General features: G+C 42.9%; 1 protein-coding gene across 7 annotated transcripts in view; it reads left to right on the top strand.

Moving 5' to 3' along the window:
* The window catches only part of YLPM1 (YLP motif containing 1), a 1,127,325-nt gene that overhangs the window by 72,595 nt on the left and 1,038,173 nt on the right, over nt 1-16,557 (top strand). For 6 of the 7 annotated variants that reach the window (XR_011283753.1, XR_011283754.1, XR_011283752.1 and 3 more), the window contains exon 6: nt 15,411-15,528. Coding sequence is in view for 4 of the 7 variants with exons in the window: in XM_069637605.1 (XP_069493706.1) it covers nt 15,411-15,528 (118 nt within the window). In the remaining 3 variants the exon portion in view is untranslated. Of the gene's footprint in view, nt 1-1,709; nt 3,018-15,410; nt 15,529-16,557 lie in introns of those variants that run through there. The other variant, XM_069637608.1, reaches the window with a different exon arrangement.

The raw sequence follows: 16,557 nt of genomic DNA, 5'->3' as shown, positions 1-16,557 counted from the left end.
TGTTTGCTGCTTTTACTGCCTTCATTTTTATAATGTCTAGTCTTATGTTCCATGGGTATCAGTCTGTTTGGGGTTCCCAGCAAACACTTAATCTAGTTTCACAAAAACTGCTCTAGATTTGGACTCTTTGCTTGAGACAATTTCTAAATATGAACACCAGGTTGGCATGTACCAATATTTGAGGCAACTAGCCTGACCAGAAACTGCTCTTGAGTTGGGCTTTTTGCTTGTGAACATTTGTAAGTATGACCACCAGGTTGGCATTTACCACTGTTCATTGAGCTTCATGTGTGTGGTTAGTCTAGTTCTGGAAGAGTTTAATTTCTATTTTTTTCAGATGTGCAATTTGTAAGCAGGTGAAGTTGGGCAGGTGAAATGGGCCTTTGCCAGTAGTGGTATTGGTTGCAATATTGGGAGACAGCCAGCATTGAAAATGAGTCCACAGTAATGTTAGTTAGCAACCACGCGTAGCAAACTACAAAGTCTCTTCAATGGGAAAATAAGTTGGTTACAGAAATCAAAACTTATCATACTAAATCTCATTAATCTCACAGAACAGCCCCAGCAGAACCTGACAATATGCAATTAAAGCTTTTAACTTGTGTTAAGGCATGCAGTTAAGACTAAGCAATTGTTCCAGAATCCCCCTTCCTACCTTACAACGTGAAAACATTTTTACTATTTGTTTGTATGCCTGATAAAACATTGGTAGGTATGCTTCGTTTAATTGTATGCTGTTGCGTTGCCACTTTTTGTAGTATATTTCATTCTGTGATGCGCAATTTGGAGAAGTCCATCTCTTAACTCTTAACTTAACATGCTTAAAGTGATTTTAACCCACTTGGGTTGTTCAGCTGGGCGGGGGGGGGGGATCTCTGGGCATCATGCAGTGACTGAATTAAATTTTACTTTGAGTGCGTTTTGACTGTAAAAGGACTTTACGATTAACACTGCACAGGTTTCGTGGAGTGAGGGTTGATGGGGCAAGTCTGAAATTCAGAAGTCAGATGGGTGGAAATAGATCAACTCTGTTCTGCAATAGTTATTTGTGAAAATCTCTTAATTGTCAAATGTTTATTATCCATGACTTGTTGATTTCCCTAGTGGGAACAGGTTTGCATTATTCTCTGTACCATTCTGAGATGAGTAAAAATCCCACATCCCATTTCTCGGAGCTACAGTGCAGATGGAACCGATTTTGACCAGCATTTTATTGCAACTGGTTACCTGGCTTCCATAGAACTAATTGAAGTCGACTTAGACAATGTCCATGTTGCCATGTCATGATTAACCTTTGGACCCTTTGCCTGAACCTGCCTCATTACCTTACTCTTTACAAAGGTAGCCGCGATCGTTGGCAACGTTGAGGATAGGCACTCTGATTTTCTGAGATTGATTTCAGATTCTATGCTGGATTTTTACACCATGTCCCTTTGCATACTTGCAGTACCTATTAAGTCATTATTGTCCTATTAAGTACTGAAATGTTGACCTTAATCGCAGCATAGCATGCAAGGATATATGTAATTTGGGACAGAGTGCACTGAACTATTTACCTTTTGGCAGATCATGTGTCTTGGGGCCTTAATGGTTGATCTGCAAAGGGTGGGTCGTCAGATCCTGCAACATCCTGTAAGTCAGTGCAGTCATTTTGCAATATATTGTTTGGTAAAGCATTTTCAGCTTTATTTTTTTTTTTTTACTTAAAGATGATCCCCACCGCTGTGAAAATGATCTCCACAACATTGCTGCACAACAGATGCAAGACCTTTTTCTCGATGGAGCCCAAACAGTTCTTCAGTGTTTTAAGAGTCTAGGAGACCAGACTGGTGCTGTGAGTCGAGTGAAAAACTGAGCATTTGTGCTAACTTTGCATTTATTCTTGGACATGGAATAAAATGCAAAATGCATCGCCTTTTTAAACAAGGACCACCAAGACAATCCGTTTGCAAATGGTGCCAACTTGTGAATTGTTTTTCCGAAGGTTACTAGAAAGTCTTGTAGTTTGCAAGCTGACAGCAACAGGTATTCGTCTTGCATGAGCAAGTCTTATATTCCCTCGTGAAAATTTACAAACTTAACACGCCACACGTTGCTTCATTGCGAGTTTTATCTGATTGCACAAACTGCATTAAATGATCTGTTGCAGAATGGCACAGTCCTGTTTCCCAGGACTTCACCTTCATAGCTGAAGTAGACTTTGTGCTTGGAAAGCAGAGATCTGGTAAACTCCCATATAGTCTGAGGAATTAAATGTTATGCAACTGGCAAGCTTTCAGCAAACTACGAAATCTGAAACTTGTCCATTGGTGTGCAGAAAAAAGGTTACTTTTGCAAGGGACACATTGTAGTAATGCCACTTTCCTGTAACCCAACTTGGACATATCAGGGAGCTCAAGTAGCACGAACTGTAATGAGCTATTGCAACGGATAGGTAGGACTGAATTCAAAGTTTAAACTGTTGAACATTTATGCAACAATGGAACTGGAAATATTTAGGATTTAAAACACCTTGCTGCTCGTAGACAATGAAGGACAACATTGATTTAAGAAAACCCCCGACTTCGGTTGCACAACAAACTATCTTAACGTTTTACCTGCATTAGTTCTAAATGTTCATACTGTTAAATGGAAATAGGGAATACTCGATCTACTCTTGCCATTCTCCTTCAAAGGAGAAATGGTTGTAAATATGTTTTAAGTGTGAAATGGAAAGAATCAAGACCCTTTCTTTCGTAGGCAGGTTTTTTGATTTGCTGTTTGCAAAAGATTCTTTACTGCTTTCGTTTGTTTCATTACTTAAGTGAGCAGTAGGAGGTATGCTGTTGTAAGTCCCTTCATTTTCTATTGCCTAATGATGCTGCCTGCGATGGGAATTAGGCAATCACATCCCCGAATGGTACAGAGGATTAAAACCTGCAGAATGTCATTTTTATTTTTAGTATGTTTTCACCAAATCTGTCTGACTGTAGTACTTGTTTTTTTATTTTATGAAAATAAACAGTCTTGGTTCAAAACTAACAGTCTGGTTTATTGGATCCTCCTCTGCTTGCTTGATCAGCCAGTTCGCTGTTTCCCTTATTGGAATGCACTAGCCTTGTCATGGGCACTTGCATATATATACTAACCCAGACACCACTGATCTTAAAGAGCTGGACCATCTTGGCACCAAGGTCACATTAACACCACCACCTTCCACTTTGGGGACCTGCAACTTTGCAGTTATCTTTTTCTGTTCATTCCACAATTTCATCTGGTGGCTAAAGAACATATTGCATTAAGGAGATTCATATAGTACAAACTGCACCTTTTATACTTATGCTGCGTTCTGTACTTTTGTGTAACCTTGCTTCTGAGGCCCGTGGAATTGCTTGGATTGCATGCTTTGCATAGGCTGACATCTAGTGGAAGTTGCAGAGTATTGCACATTGTTTTTGAAGTTCGAAAAGGGACCTGGACAGGGCATGACTGTAATGCAATCTCTAGTTTGACGTACCCTGTACCCATGATCCCTCGGGTGTCGAGGACCCTCAGATTTTTTTTTTCCGCCATCGTGGCAAGTTGTTCAGAGTTAAAATTCATCTGAATTTCTCTTGTCGTTTGCTCTAGCAATTATTTGACGGCTGATACCTGGCGCTCTCGACGGCTGATTCACGGTTCTGAACCAGATGTCTTCTCTTCCAGCTGGCTTAGGCCTAACCAGTAGGGAAAGTGGGGGGACTGATCCAGAGAATGCATATCCCCATTTCCTGCCCCATCTAACTTCGTCTCGCTGCCTCTGTCTGACTTTCATTATGGAACGCACTCCCTTTAAGTTTTGCCCTAAGTGCAACAGGAAATTCACTCAAGTAGACAGTTTGCAACCACTGCCTTCCACATGACCATCTCAAATACGGTTGTGCTGCGTTTACCCAAGAAGCGCAGAACCAAAAGGTGAGTGGCATACGCTATGTCGGCGGAGCCAGAGACTGCTGCCAGAATTTCAAGTTGGACCCCGAAGGCCGAGGCAGCAGAGACTGATTCAGAGCTTGACACTACCGTGGAACGGTCTAGTTCACACATGCTTGTCCCCAGCCACGAAAGGCAGTCACAGTGCGCTGCTATGAGGTAGCCTGCTAGCTACACCGGTGTATCCCCACACCTCTTCCCTTCAGACCTCCCTCCCCAAGCTAGCTGTCCCTCGACTCCGTCGGCGGAGGTCTGGGTGCCGTTGGTTGGCGCCTCTTGGTTCACCGCCCTCACGCGACCATGCCTGCTGTGGTTCTGCTTAAGTGCTAACCACATGATGATCATATAGACACTCCAGCGGAGGGCGCACATAAATGCCGCTCGGCAGCTGAGGTAGACTCGCCAAAACAGCCGCGAAGCACAAGTCACATTTACACTCAAACACACTAAGGATCCCACTGCTCAGGGTAAACTAGCTTCTCAAACCTCTGGAGGCTAAGAAATCTGTCTCCCTCACCCCCCTTTCAACAAAAAGCGCCCTAGAGAGAACCCCAAGGAAACGCCCAGAGCCACTTGTCTGTCAGAAGTACCTCTTGTGCCAAACCAAACTCTATCCTGTCTGCTACCCCCTGGACCCAGTCACAGTTTGAGGACACTATGGGGAAAATGTCTTTTTTGTTTATTTTTATTTTTTTGTTGACTTTGTGAGCAAGCTGACCACACCTTCAAAGCCTGCTGAGCAGATGCCTCTTCCGGCACACTGTTTTCTGGCCCAGCCACGCCACCTGGGGTGCCCTCACATGGTTCTCTTTATGGGGACATGCCGTCCACATAAGCCAACCGAGACATGTGGGTAGGTGATCAGGGTGACCCTGGTCAGGATGGTGACGATACCCATTTTCAGGGCCAGGACCACCTAGACTTGATCTTTGTGAACCCTGATGACCCCTAGTAGTTGAGGGCGGTCACTCCTCTCCCAATGAAGACCAGCCTCTAAAGTGAGCTGCTGAAGGCTTTTACCACTTTGGCATAAACACTGACGAATCCAGCCCTGCAGGGACTGACTTCGTTGATATATTTATTGAGAACAAACTTGTTAGCCAAGTGCCTCTAGTGCCTATTTAAAAAAAGTCTGATTCCCCATCTATCCCCTCCCTTACTAGGACGGTCAACCCAAGGGTGGAAAAATCTTTCAGGCCCTCTTCAGATCCCTCTCTACATTCGGGGTCATGTTAAGCCGGACTCCCTGGTGGTCATCACTACAAGAATGCAAGCTGGTGTTCCACTCTCAACCTCCAAGGCATCTACTACTAAGGAGTGCAAGATATTGTACATGCGTAGGAAGCTTATCACAACCTCTGCTACGTACCTTACTAGGATAACAAACTCCATCTTGTTTGCCAGCTGCAGCAACACCCAGAGGGGGGATCAGGTTTCTCGACATCTGAACTCAGTACCAGAACCGGCACAATCCCACTTTAGATTGCCACAGAGGCAAAACGTGTCTTCCAAAACATCCGAAATAATGTGTTGGGACTCGTAGACCCCTCCGAAAGAGTAATTGCGGAGGGAATTCTCCTTAAGACATTCCTGGTTTATGGACTCGGGATTTCAGCCAGGGACATGCCCATGAAGGAGGGGCTCATCTTTGGCAAAGCATTTGACGAACAGCTGTAAGACTGCAAAGGAACATGAAACCCTCAAGACCCATGGGCAGATTTCCAACAAGCCCTACGTCCCAAGGGGATTGTTTAGCAAATGCTGAATCGTTTGGGCGCAAGACTCTGGGAAAACCGGGCCAAGCCAGAGCAAGCACGTCTGGTGTCCTATAGTCTCATGTTCAGATGTCGTATCAGTACCAGCATCATAGTTTTTGCAGTGGGAAAGGACGAGGCAGGGCTGCAGAGCAGCCCCTGCTGCCAAATGATGTGCTGATCCACGTTCCCTCCCATGTGTCCCCAGTCGGGGGTCGCATAACACTCTGCCCAGCAATGGGAGGAAATAATGGCAGACTGGCCAAAGAATACTCTGTTCCTCGAAACACCTAGCCCCCATCAACTTTGTGTAGGAAGCATGTCCTTGGTACACCTCCACATTCTCAAGGAGATCAATCTTTTTACAGGAAGGAGCCATTGAGCTGGTGCCCTTCGTGGAACGGAATTCAATGTACTTTCTTGTTCCAAAGAAAGATCTAACAATGCGCCCAGTACTGGACCTGCACCCTGCAAACATTTGTGTCAAACGGCAAACATTCAGGATGACAATGTTGCAGGAGGTAATCCCACTAGTGAAGATGGGTGATTACATGGTTTCATTGGACATGAAAGGTGCATACCGTCATATTTCAGTGTTGCTAGCGCACAGGAATTAAATTGGATTCAAATTTGGGAACAAGCACTACCAATTCAAAGTGCTACCATTCGGCATTGCATCTGCCCCTAGGCTATTCACAACGGTCCTAGCAGTGGTGGCCACACCCTTGCGAAGGCTGTCCATTCCAGTGTACCTTTACATAGACCATCTAATTACTGGGGACTCTCTCCAGAGTTATCTTCAAAACATGCAGCCATCAATCTTCTGTTCCGATTGGGCTTCTCCATAAACAAGAAGTCAAACATAGTGCCCAGCCAAGTAAAGCAAGCAAGATGTCTGGCTAATTTTGAACAGCTAGAACATGCTATGTCAGACATCTCACACTACAGCCGGTTAGGTGACGCTACGAAAGGCAATACGCCTGCTGGGAATGATGGCTTCTTGCATCTACCTAGCGCCTCATGCCAGGCTTTGCATATGTCCATCAGCGTGGCTACTGATTGGTCACCTTAACCTAGACCAAAGGTACATGGAAATCCTTGCGGCACGCAAGGTAATGTTGTTTTAACTAATGGAAGCGCTTTGCGTTATGGTGCCGAACACGGTCTCTCCCTCCAACTGGCAGTTCATCGTCCAATAAAGTGAATTACCTCATCTACCTACTTCACTCGATTAGTCTTCAACTCACTCAAAAGTACACCTAGTGGCTCTCGCCGCTTAAACCACGTCTCTGAATAAAATTTCGTGGTCGAGGGTGCCCATAGTTGAGGCTTTCATGGAGGGCGCCAATATCGAATCCTCCCGCCTGGGTCCTCAATGTTGTACTCACAAGGCTCATGGGGGGGGGCCCTAAGGGCCTTCAAGTCAATTCACAAAGCCAGCCTTAAACATCTTACATGCAAAACGGCCTACATTATAGCAGTTACCTCGATCGAGGGTTAGTGAACTACAAGCTGTCAGTACAATACCCCTTTGTAATTGTACACAAAGATGACACATCCTCTATTTTCGCTAAAATTCATAACCATTACATGTGATCAAACTAGAGCTGCCTGCATTTTTCCTAAACGCAGCAGAAAGAAGTCTACGTACACTAGGTGTATGCAGAGCTGTCCTGTTCTACTTTGCAAATACAAAATAGGTAATGAAGACTTGTGTCTGTAGCCACTGGACGGGAAGGGGATCCTATCTCTTGTAACGATTTCTAAATGGCTTGTCGTCTGCATCAAACTGTTAGACACTTGGCAGGAGAATATTGCCTTTTAAGCCCAGAACACACTACTCGAGTAACTGGGGCAACTTCAGCCTTCATAGCTAACGTGCATCTAGATGCCATTTGCAAGGCTGCCACTTGGAATTCATTACACACCATCACCCAACATTACTGTTTGGAAACTTTATAGGGGTGATCCACAGGTGGGACAAGCAGTGCTGAAACATTGTTTTGTAGCGCTACCTTCTAACAACCCAACTTCTACTAGTGCAGCTTACTCATCTATGCAAGCATGTTCAAAGCAGATCCACAAGCCTGAGAAGGGAGACATTACTCACCATAATTGTATTTCTGGTGCTTGTATCTGCTTAGATTCACATGCCCTTCCTTCCCTCTTGGAGTAGAAGGCGCCTGGGCAAGAAGTATGGATCTTTCACACCTCATGATTGCTACCTATACTTAATGCTTAAAATGTACACTCCCTCTTGTCAGACATGATCTGAAGGACCTTGATGTATGAGGGATCATGGGTAGTGTAAGTCACTAGCGATAGTATTATTCACGCCCCATCAACATCCCTTTTCGAACTTCGAAAACTTCATGTGCAATACTCCAACTTCCACTAGATGTCGGCCTGTGCAAAGCATGTGAATCCAAGCAGAAACGAGCATCAGAAATAGGATTACAGTGAGTAATGTATTCCATATACTAGCACACCCAAAAAATGTAACTGTTTAATTCCAAACATCCACCTATTTGAAGAGCCTTCGTCCATTTGTCTCTTGTTGCGATGTAACATGATCTTGTTTTTGCAGGGTGTTTCTCATACACTTTTTGCCAATCTTAAGTGCTACATGATGCAGAAGTACATATGGCTAAACATAATTCTACTTCTCTACACTAGCTTCATCCTGTATGGTTGTCTGGTAGAGTCTGATCGCCACCTAAAGGGATACATGTGCGCTAAAACTGATTTCTTGATTAACACCGTGACTTTTTTTTCTGTACCAATATGGTCTACAGCCTGCATAGATGCCCTGTACCTTTGGATCCAGCTGTGTCCTTGGACCCCATGGTCATAAGACCCTCTGGTTTTCATACCTATGTTCCCACACTTGCAGTACTTCATGTTGAGTAGCTGAATACCTTATACCACCCCAGGCAACTTTATCCCCCCTCCCACCTCCACCTAGAATTCATGTAGAAGTGGTGGTTATTTCATTGAGTTTTTGTAAATGCTGCCCTGTTGGCCACAAGGTCCTCTCCATTGCCATTTAAGATTGGCTCTTGGCTTGCAAAAATCTGCATTTAGGAAGTTATTTTGCAGGGTTGTACCGAATTTGCATTATTCACTTGACCAAATTCGAAGGTGGATGTCTGTTTGCTTTTTGAGACAATGTATCCCCCCTAACCCTAACCCACCCCCAACTGCTGCAGTGAATCGGGGTACTCCTCGCCATTCAATTCTTGGGAGGCCTCTTGATGTCTTCAGCGGGGTCATTTACATTCCTGCTCCCATGTCTGAAGTTTGTTCAATTACCAGAGCATCAATACAGATTTGTTAACACATCAGAGGTAAATATTGCAGTCTAAAGTCTGCTCCCTACAGTTTAAGAATGGAAAATGTTTACTTCTATTCCATCCCCTTGCAGAATTAGTAGTGCTTGATAAATTGATTAAAACAAACATTCTCATTTCCTACCCACAAGATCTTGTATCCAAGCCTTGGGCTGTGAGTTGTAGAAGTGCGAAAAACTAACCAATCAGATTTCCTCAATTACACAATATTCCTGTGTAACTAGAATTTATCAATGAGATGCTGCCAGGAAATTACTAGAGCGTCGTTTGGCCCCTCATCACAGGAGAGTGACTGCTTGTATTTGGCTGCCATATTGAATACCCTTCCAACCAAATAACGGAACTGCTATACCACAATCGATGTCCTGCCAAACGTCTCCTCACACTTGACACAGACCCCTGTTCTTTCAAAACTGCAAACATTGGCACATGCGTCTTCTGCTCTTAACCCCATCACCCATCTTTTTCAGATCCAACGGTGCGCCAAGAGACCATGCGAATGGCAGCAGTGCCAGCATATAACCAAGTAATATACTTGTCAAAGCTGGTCAATTTTAAGTTTACTTCAAATAGGAGGTAACCCCGATGGATGAGTTTTTTTTTTTTTTTTTCCCCCTCCTTTCACTTGGTGCTAGCTTGCCATTTTAACCTGTATCCTGACCTGTTGGAGTTGCATTTCTTCATGAATCGGCATTTTTTTTTTTTAAATCCATTTCTGTTTGAAGAAATTGACAAGCGGCAGTTTGACTGCTATGGGCTATGATTTTAGCACTGTGTGTGCAAGTACAGGAGATGGTGACTGCTTGTTCTACAGTAATTGGTCGTCTGAGCAGTCCATCTCCTATTGTTAATCGCCTTAGATTGCACTTTCCGGTGCACCAACTGGATCCGTAATAGCGGCTTAAACTACATAGACACACTCAAATGTTTTCTGAGGTATGGTGAAAGCTATTGTCTAGAAATACTGTGAATATTTTAGCAAACATTTGTGTCCTGGGAGTAGTGGTATCAGGCTAATGTGGTGTTTTGCTAAAGTGCCAGATGAGCGAAATGTGTCCTCAGTTACTCACAGCTCTATGAAACCTGTGTTTAGGTATATTTGTCCCAAAAACTGGTTTCTTTGCCACTATGCTTATAAAGAAGTCTTAATTTTGGGGCTTTCAAAATCTACTAGCCTGCTCGCATTGGCAAGGAGATTTGACGGGCGAGCACCATTTGCATGATGCTCTACATTGCTGGCTAATATGGGAATGTTTGTTTGCAGTAAATGCTAAATTCAAGTTTCACACTTTGCTGTAAATGGTAAATTAGTTTTATTGTACCTGGATGGCCTTTGGGTGGCAGCGTTGCACCAAATATGAATTGTGCCTTTGGGTGACACCCTTTTACAGAAAGCACTAGTAAATAATTTGCCACCCGTCACCAAAGGGCGAGTGCATTTCTCTGGTTGAGTATCTAAAGTAAGGAACTCTCTGCAGGTCTAATGCGATTAAGGATTTGCAAGGCCTGTAATTTGAGGGGCGAGAGTTGTTGTAATCATGTATTCTTTCAGGTTTTAGTTTTTTGTCCTGCCCTTCTTGTTCCCGGTCAGACTTTAAAAATGTGAAGTCTTAAATCTTTTTTCAGCACTTTGGGCGAACTTCCTGCCACTTGAGCCAAGAGGGCAACATCACCCGAGACTGAGTCCAAGACACCTATTTTCTGCTAGACATATGTAACTTGTTTTTCCTGGATCTAAAATTCTTAGATTGAAATCCTGCCGTGGATTCTCCTGAAAATATTTCTGTACTTGGGATGATCTAATTTCACACCTGCCTGCAGTTTCAGCCTACTTACTACCTTTGGTATTGGGACCAGTGATCTCCATTGTACACAACTCGGGCTGTCCAGTACAAGTGCTACAACAGGCCTTAATCTAATTCCTTTAATGGCTTAAGTAAATGTTATGTCTGGCCAGCTCGGTTATCCTTCTCTGTACCTGGTTTTGGACAGCTGCCTCCTCAAATAAGTGCCAGGTTCTCCTTCCTGACATTTTCAGCCTCTTGGAGTCGCCTCTTCAAGGATCTAATAAGTTAATTTTAGCCAGTTTTTTTTTTAGGAGCACAAGTGATATTTAAATACTAGGTTTGGGACCTGCAACCCAGGTGTTGTACCAACTATCAATTAATCAATGAACAGGACATTTATGAACAGATGTTGAGGTGATCACATAAGTCTACATTTTTCAGAGTGGGATGTGTTCCTATGTCTCAGTAGTTGGTGAACGGAGTTTGACAGCAGGGACAAGGCATTATGTATGCAGGGATCAACATTAACCCTGGCTAAGCTGGAGGAACTGCAGCTCCTTGGTATCCAGCATTAACCAGTGACCAGAAGCTACCATTGGGGAAACCAGGAGATGGTGCTTGCCGTTCCGCTAATATTACTTTTACATAAGATGCAAATTTATCATTTTGCCTGTTAAAACGCATTCTGCTTTAAGTGTTGTATAGATATTGTAATGTTTATTTATTGTCCCAAACACAGTTGATTTTATTTAGCTGTGTTCGGCATCAGATAACCTGGTAAGTCAAAAGAAGCTCCTGGTAGCTAATGGTGTCAAGCTAACCAAGCTCTTCTAGTCTACAAGCAGGAGCTGAATAGCTCCCAGCCCCCTCAATTTCGATCCCTGTGGATTCCTCAGTCGTCCCATGTAAAGCCTCTGCTCCCCAATTATCGCACCAGTTAATTCGGTTAGTCAGTCTGGCTTGACCGAGTTTTCTTAGTTTGTCCAATGACTCCTGTTTTATACTATGGGTGCTGGGGGTGTTTTAACTTTTGAAGTAGCCAACCCGTCTTCCCTAGTGATTAAAAAGCCTTTAGCGCTTGGAGCCTAGATTGACACAGCGGTTTCCTTCTATTTCAGAAGGAACCTATAGATGAGTAAACCACTTGCTAATTAGCTTTAAAAGGTAGCTCCTTGTTTAGAGAACTTATCCCTTCATACAACTAGCATGCAGACTGTTTGGTTTCTCTTTTGTAACTTTCCATAGGAATGTCATTTTGACATCCTGCTGCAAGGCAATTTAGAAATGAACCTCTGGCTTGGATATTTCAAATGATTTGCCTCTTGCTTAGTCAGATGCCTATCTTTTGTCTGACTTGTTAGTTTAAATGCAGGTGGAGGTTTCTTGGTAAATGTGCCTGTAAATATAGCACCTAACTTTGGAGCACCCTATAGTTCAGCACCTAACTTCGGAGCACCCTATGGTTCAAATGTTTACTATTTGTAGTTGGTTTAAGGTACATATTAGACTACCACCTCCGTCCACTGCTCCAACCATCTAAAGGAACAAATGAACAAACAAGAAAATCAATTTAAGCCTGCATGGTACTAGTTCTGCATCGTAGTATACAACCATCAATGGGCGTTTGATTATATTTTCCTGTTATGTGGGACTTGCGTACGAATCAAATAACTAAAAGGTTTAGTAAATGCTATATTTGGATGTCATGTAGTAGCGGGTTATTGAAATTCTATCAAATGCTGACATCAAAGCATGGCAATTTACTGAGTAGTCAGGAGGCGAGGTATTTTTCAGGTGGCAAAGTGGGTGTGGGGGGGTGTAAAATGGAGGTGGCGCTTTGGCCTTCGAACCCTTGAACACTGGGGCAGGGGCATGAAAAGGTGAAGGGGCACAACCTAAAATTGTAGATTGGTGAAATTGTAGATGGGTATCCATCTACTTCAGAGTGCATTTCGCACCGGGCGGACAGACCACATTCCAGCTTTGCTCTCATTGTGTATCTGATTCCCCTAGTAATCACAGTTGAATATAGCAATTTTTTTTACATGTAATCCATTGATTCGTATGTGGATTCTGGCATGGAGTGAATTACTGGGGCTATATTGACTTCCTGCTTCTAAAAGATTGCCTTAAATAGAATGAGTGAGTGTTTTCCGAAAGTAACTTCTGCAAGTGTCCCAGAATTTACCTTGCTTTCCTTCCCAAAAGGCTCACCAAAACAAAGCTAAATTGGATGTAAATTCTGTAATTTGATTTATCTGTCAAGGAGTTCACAAAGTTCTTTGGCGACCCCGCTCATATGGCCTTTTGCCTACTTGGTCGTTTCATACTTTGATCTCTATTTTTGGCAATCTATCCATTTGTCTAGCAGTATGACTTGCCTTCGATATTTCTATAAACGGCCTCGGACTAATAACGAGAGTAAGGTTCCCAGATTATTTGCTATAGTTCATTTACACCCTTGTAATAGCCAGCTATGAAGGGTTTCAGCTTTGGAGTTTTTGTCAACTAGCTGGGAATTGGAGTGAGACCCCAAATCTTGCTGTGGGTTGTCTTCATAATCTGTCACAATCTTGGACCCATTAACCTGGCGGCTTAACCTGCAAAATGTTTCCAGTCACCATAATACAACTGCAGTGCTTGTTTATTTAAATTTCCCTATTTGATGTTAAACCCAGTTGTGTTCCATTGCCGAAAGCTGTATTCCAACCAATGTTTCAAACCTGCGGTCAAATTATAAAATCACTTTTCTATGAAGTAGTTGGAGGCTGAATGTGTTCATTGTTCTTTTAACCTGACAGTAGTTCGGAAATTAAAATAAAGATTCAACGGTAGCTAAAAGCAGCACCCTATCAGGCATCATCCTGTAAGCACTAACTTTGGAAAACGAGGAGCAGTTCAGTTTGCCACAAAGTACATTTCTGCATGAGTTGCAAACTCATACAGCCTGTTTCTGTAACCAAGAGACCTTTGGTCGCCCTGTTCCTTTGAATCAAATTTCCTACACAATCTCTAACAGCGTCTCGATGCCCCTGGGCTGCAAGTGCGCTATACATATGCAAATACATTTTTTTCCCCCTCGTTTGACCCTTTTTCCTATAAATGCCATCTAAATGCGTCCTAATTATCATTTATTCACATTCCCAAAAAGTTGTCATTTGTTTTTTGTTTTCGCCACTTGGCTTGAGTAGTCATAATAAGCTCCTGGATTTTAAGATAACCAGGCTCTTGGCTACAAGTAGGAGCTAAAACACTTAAAGCTATTGCAATGTGTTCATCTATTCTTTTATAATTCAGTAAACCTTTTTTTTGGCGAGGTAATAACCACATGGTCAAAACCACAGCATGGTAACCAATTTTCTGGCTTTGGAGCTCTTCATTGAGTTTTCTGACTTAATCGGCACTCGCTGCTTTCATTGGCAAAACTGGACCCGTTATGCTGTTTGCTGATCCATATTATGAGAGCAGCCTCATTCGTGAAATCTTTTTTCGTGTATCTGCTTACACCAATTGATAAGTTGTGAGTTGTCATTTGCCATTAACATTTTTTCGTGAGCTTTGCGTGGTCAGAGTACTTTGAAGGATTGTGGAATGCTTCTAGACAGATGGAATTGTTGGAGTTGGGAGCTTGTTGAAAAAGGAATGATTTATGCACAAATTGTCCAGGATATCCGTGGCATGCACGGGTTTAGTAGCAACTCCTGGCATCTTCTGTGTTGTAAACAAACACCATGTTCAGATGCAGCAAAACTTCATTTCTGTAGTGTGCTGACTTGTTCCAAGAGTATTTGTACTTTTTCATTTTAATGTTCGGAATGATTGCAGATTCCTATGTCATTTTCCCTTTGGTACAAGTCAGTTTATCTGCCATTTTCTTTACTCAACCTGGGTCAGAAAAGTAACCAGTGTGGTGAGTTATTGCAATCTTAGTCTTGTGTATGATACAACCTTTCAGTTTGTAAAACATAAGGTTTCTGAGACCCCACTATTCCGTCTTAAGTGCCATCCCAAAGCTATTGACAGATGCACTTGCATGGATGTGACAACCCACATGCCCTTCCTCTGGTAATAACTTTACTAAAGTGAATAGCTGTAACATTAGTATTCAGCCCAGGTGATATTCATGCCGTTTTAACCTGCAAACCTCTAAAACATATATTTGCTGCAGGCACCAATGTTTGTCAGTGAGACAACTTGTGATGGGTTGCAAAGATTTCATAGACTCATCTGCATTGGAATAACAGTGGATCATTGGTTTCCTGATGTTGCTACTTTAGCAAACCTGCAGTTTCAGTTCCTCTTCCGATGTGCTACCGATACTAAATCCTGTCCAAGACCTGTGATGTCAATGGCCTGGATCTTTATTTCCCCAATGAACCAAAAAACTAGTCTGAGAGCCTAATGATGGCCCTGTGTTTTTTTTCAAGAGGGTCCCTAGCTCTTTGATCATCCAGTAGGACCTGTTTGCCTGCATTTCCAGCTCCTACAGTGTTTTTGTATTGGGTAGTTTTAGTGATGCGTCTATGGGTGCTAATTTGTCAAATGTTGACTCCATGTTTCTCTATGTTCAGGGAACACAAGGAACACCTACAGGATTTCAAACCTCTGTCGGCTGAGCCGAAAGTACCCGAGCAGCCTCATAGACTGCAAGCATCACAAGTCCCACCTGCCAGACAAGACCTTTGCCAGGTAACAAGTCCAGACTGTCATTTGTGGGGGAAGTGTAGATAGTTTGTTTTGTCACATCATGAGACATCAGCTATTCAATATTGCTTTACAAAATGAGTTAATGAAGCATTGTGAGTTACAGCCTTCTGCAAGTCCCATATTTTATGTCCATCAATCCTTAATCATAGGCCCTGCATCTATTGGTTAGTATCTTCTATTGGAACTGCTAAAAATATTGGTGTACTACTGCATGTATTAATGTAACCGCTCCAGTGTGATTTTTATTTTTGCTCCAGAAGTGCTTCACATCTACCCCCCCTTACTGTTTTCTTCTGAGACACCAACCATGGCACTTTTAGTCCTGATCACTTGTTCCATACTTTGACGTCCAGTCACCTTCCTTTCTCTTAAAGAAATTAAGACACGCAGTGTGTTCAGGGGTTCTGAGAAGCCAACAAACATATTCATTTCCAGCATGCCACTCTCCCTCCTCCCTAACTGGTTGAGAGAGCCTGCTGGACAGAAACCTATTTTTCAAAAAGTGCTTTTTAAAAAAAGATTTTAGGAGGCTCGGTGCATGCTAGCATCCCCTTGATGCGCCCCTTGCACCTCGTTTTTCTGCCTATTTTATTGGTTGTGGGAGGAACTTGTCCATGCGCTTTTCTTTTCACATTCCTTTCCTCCACGTCCATCCCTCGGTACAGATTTCTTATTGTGTAGGCGAATGCCTAGATTGGTGTTGAATGTGTGCCATCATTCTTTTTAACACTTTAGTACTCATTAACCAGGGCTGATATACCAACATTAGTGGACACTTATGTCTCATAACATCTTGTATGGTTTCTTTAGGAAGAATGTTCTGTAGCCCTTTCCCTTCTACAGATTTCATGCAGTCAGTAAATTCTGCAGTTATGCGTTCAGTTATGTCTTGGTTTTTGTCCAGCTAGCTAGGCGCCTACCGTCAGAACCATTGGTTCCTTCCCAAGTACCTATCATGGTTTTAGGTGACTTGGAAGGTCCCAGTTGACCCTCCTTCAGAAGTGGCTAATG

This window comes from Ambystoma mexicanum, chromosome 14, assembly GCF_040938575.1.
Source record: "Ambystoma mexicanum isolate Mex_15411 chromosome 14, UKY_AmexF1_1, whole genome shotgun sequence".
Lineage (NCBI taxonomy): Eukaryota > Metazoa > Chordata > Amphibia > Caudata > Ambystomatidae > Ambystoma > Ambystoma mexicanum.
This window is presented reverse-complemented; position numbering and strand designations above follow the sequence as displayed.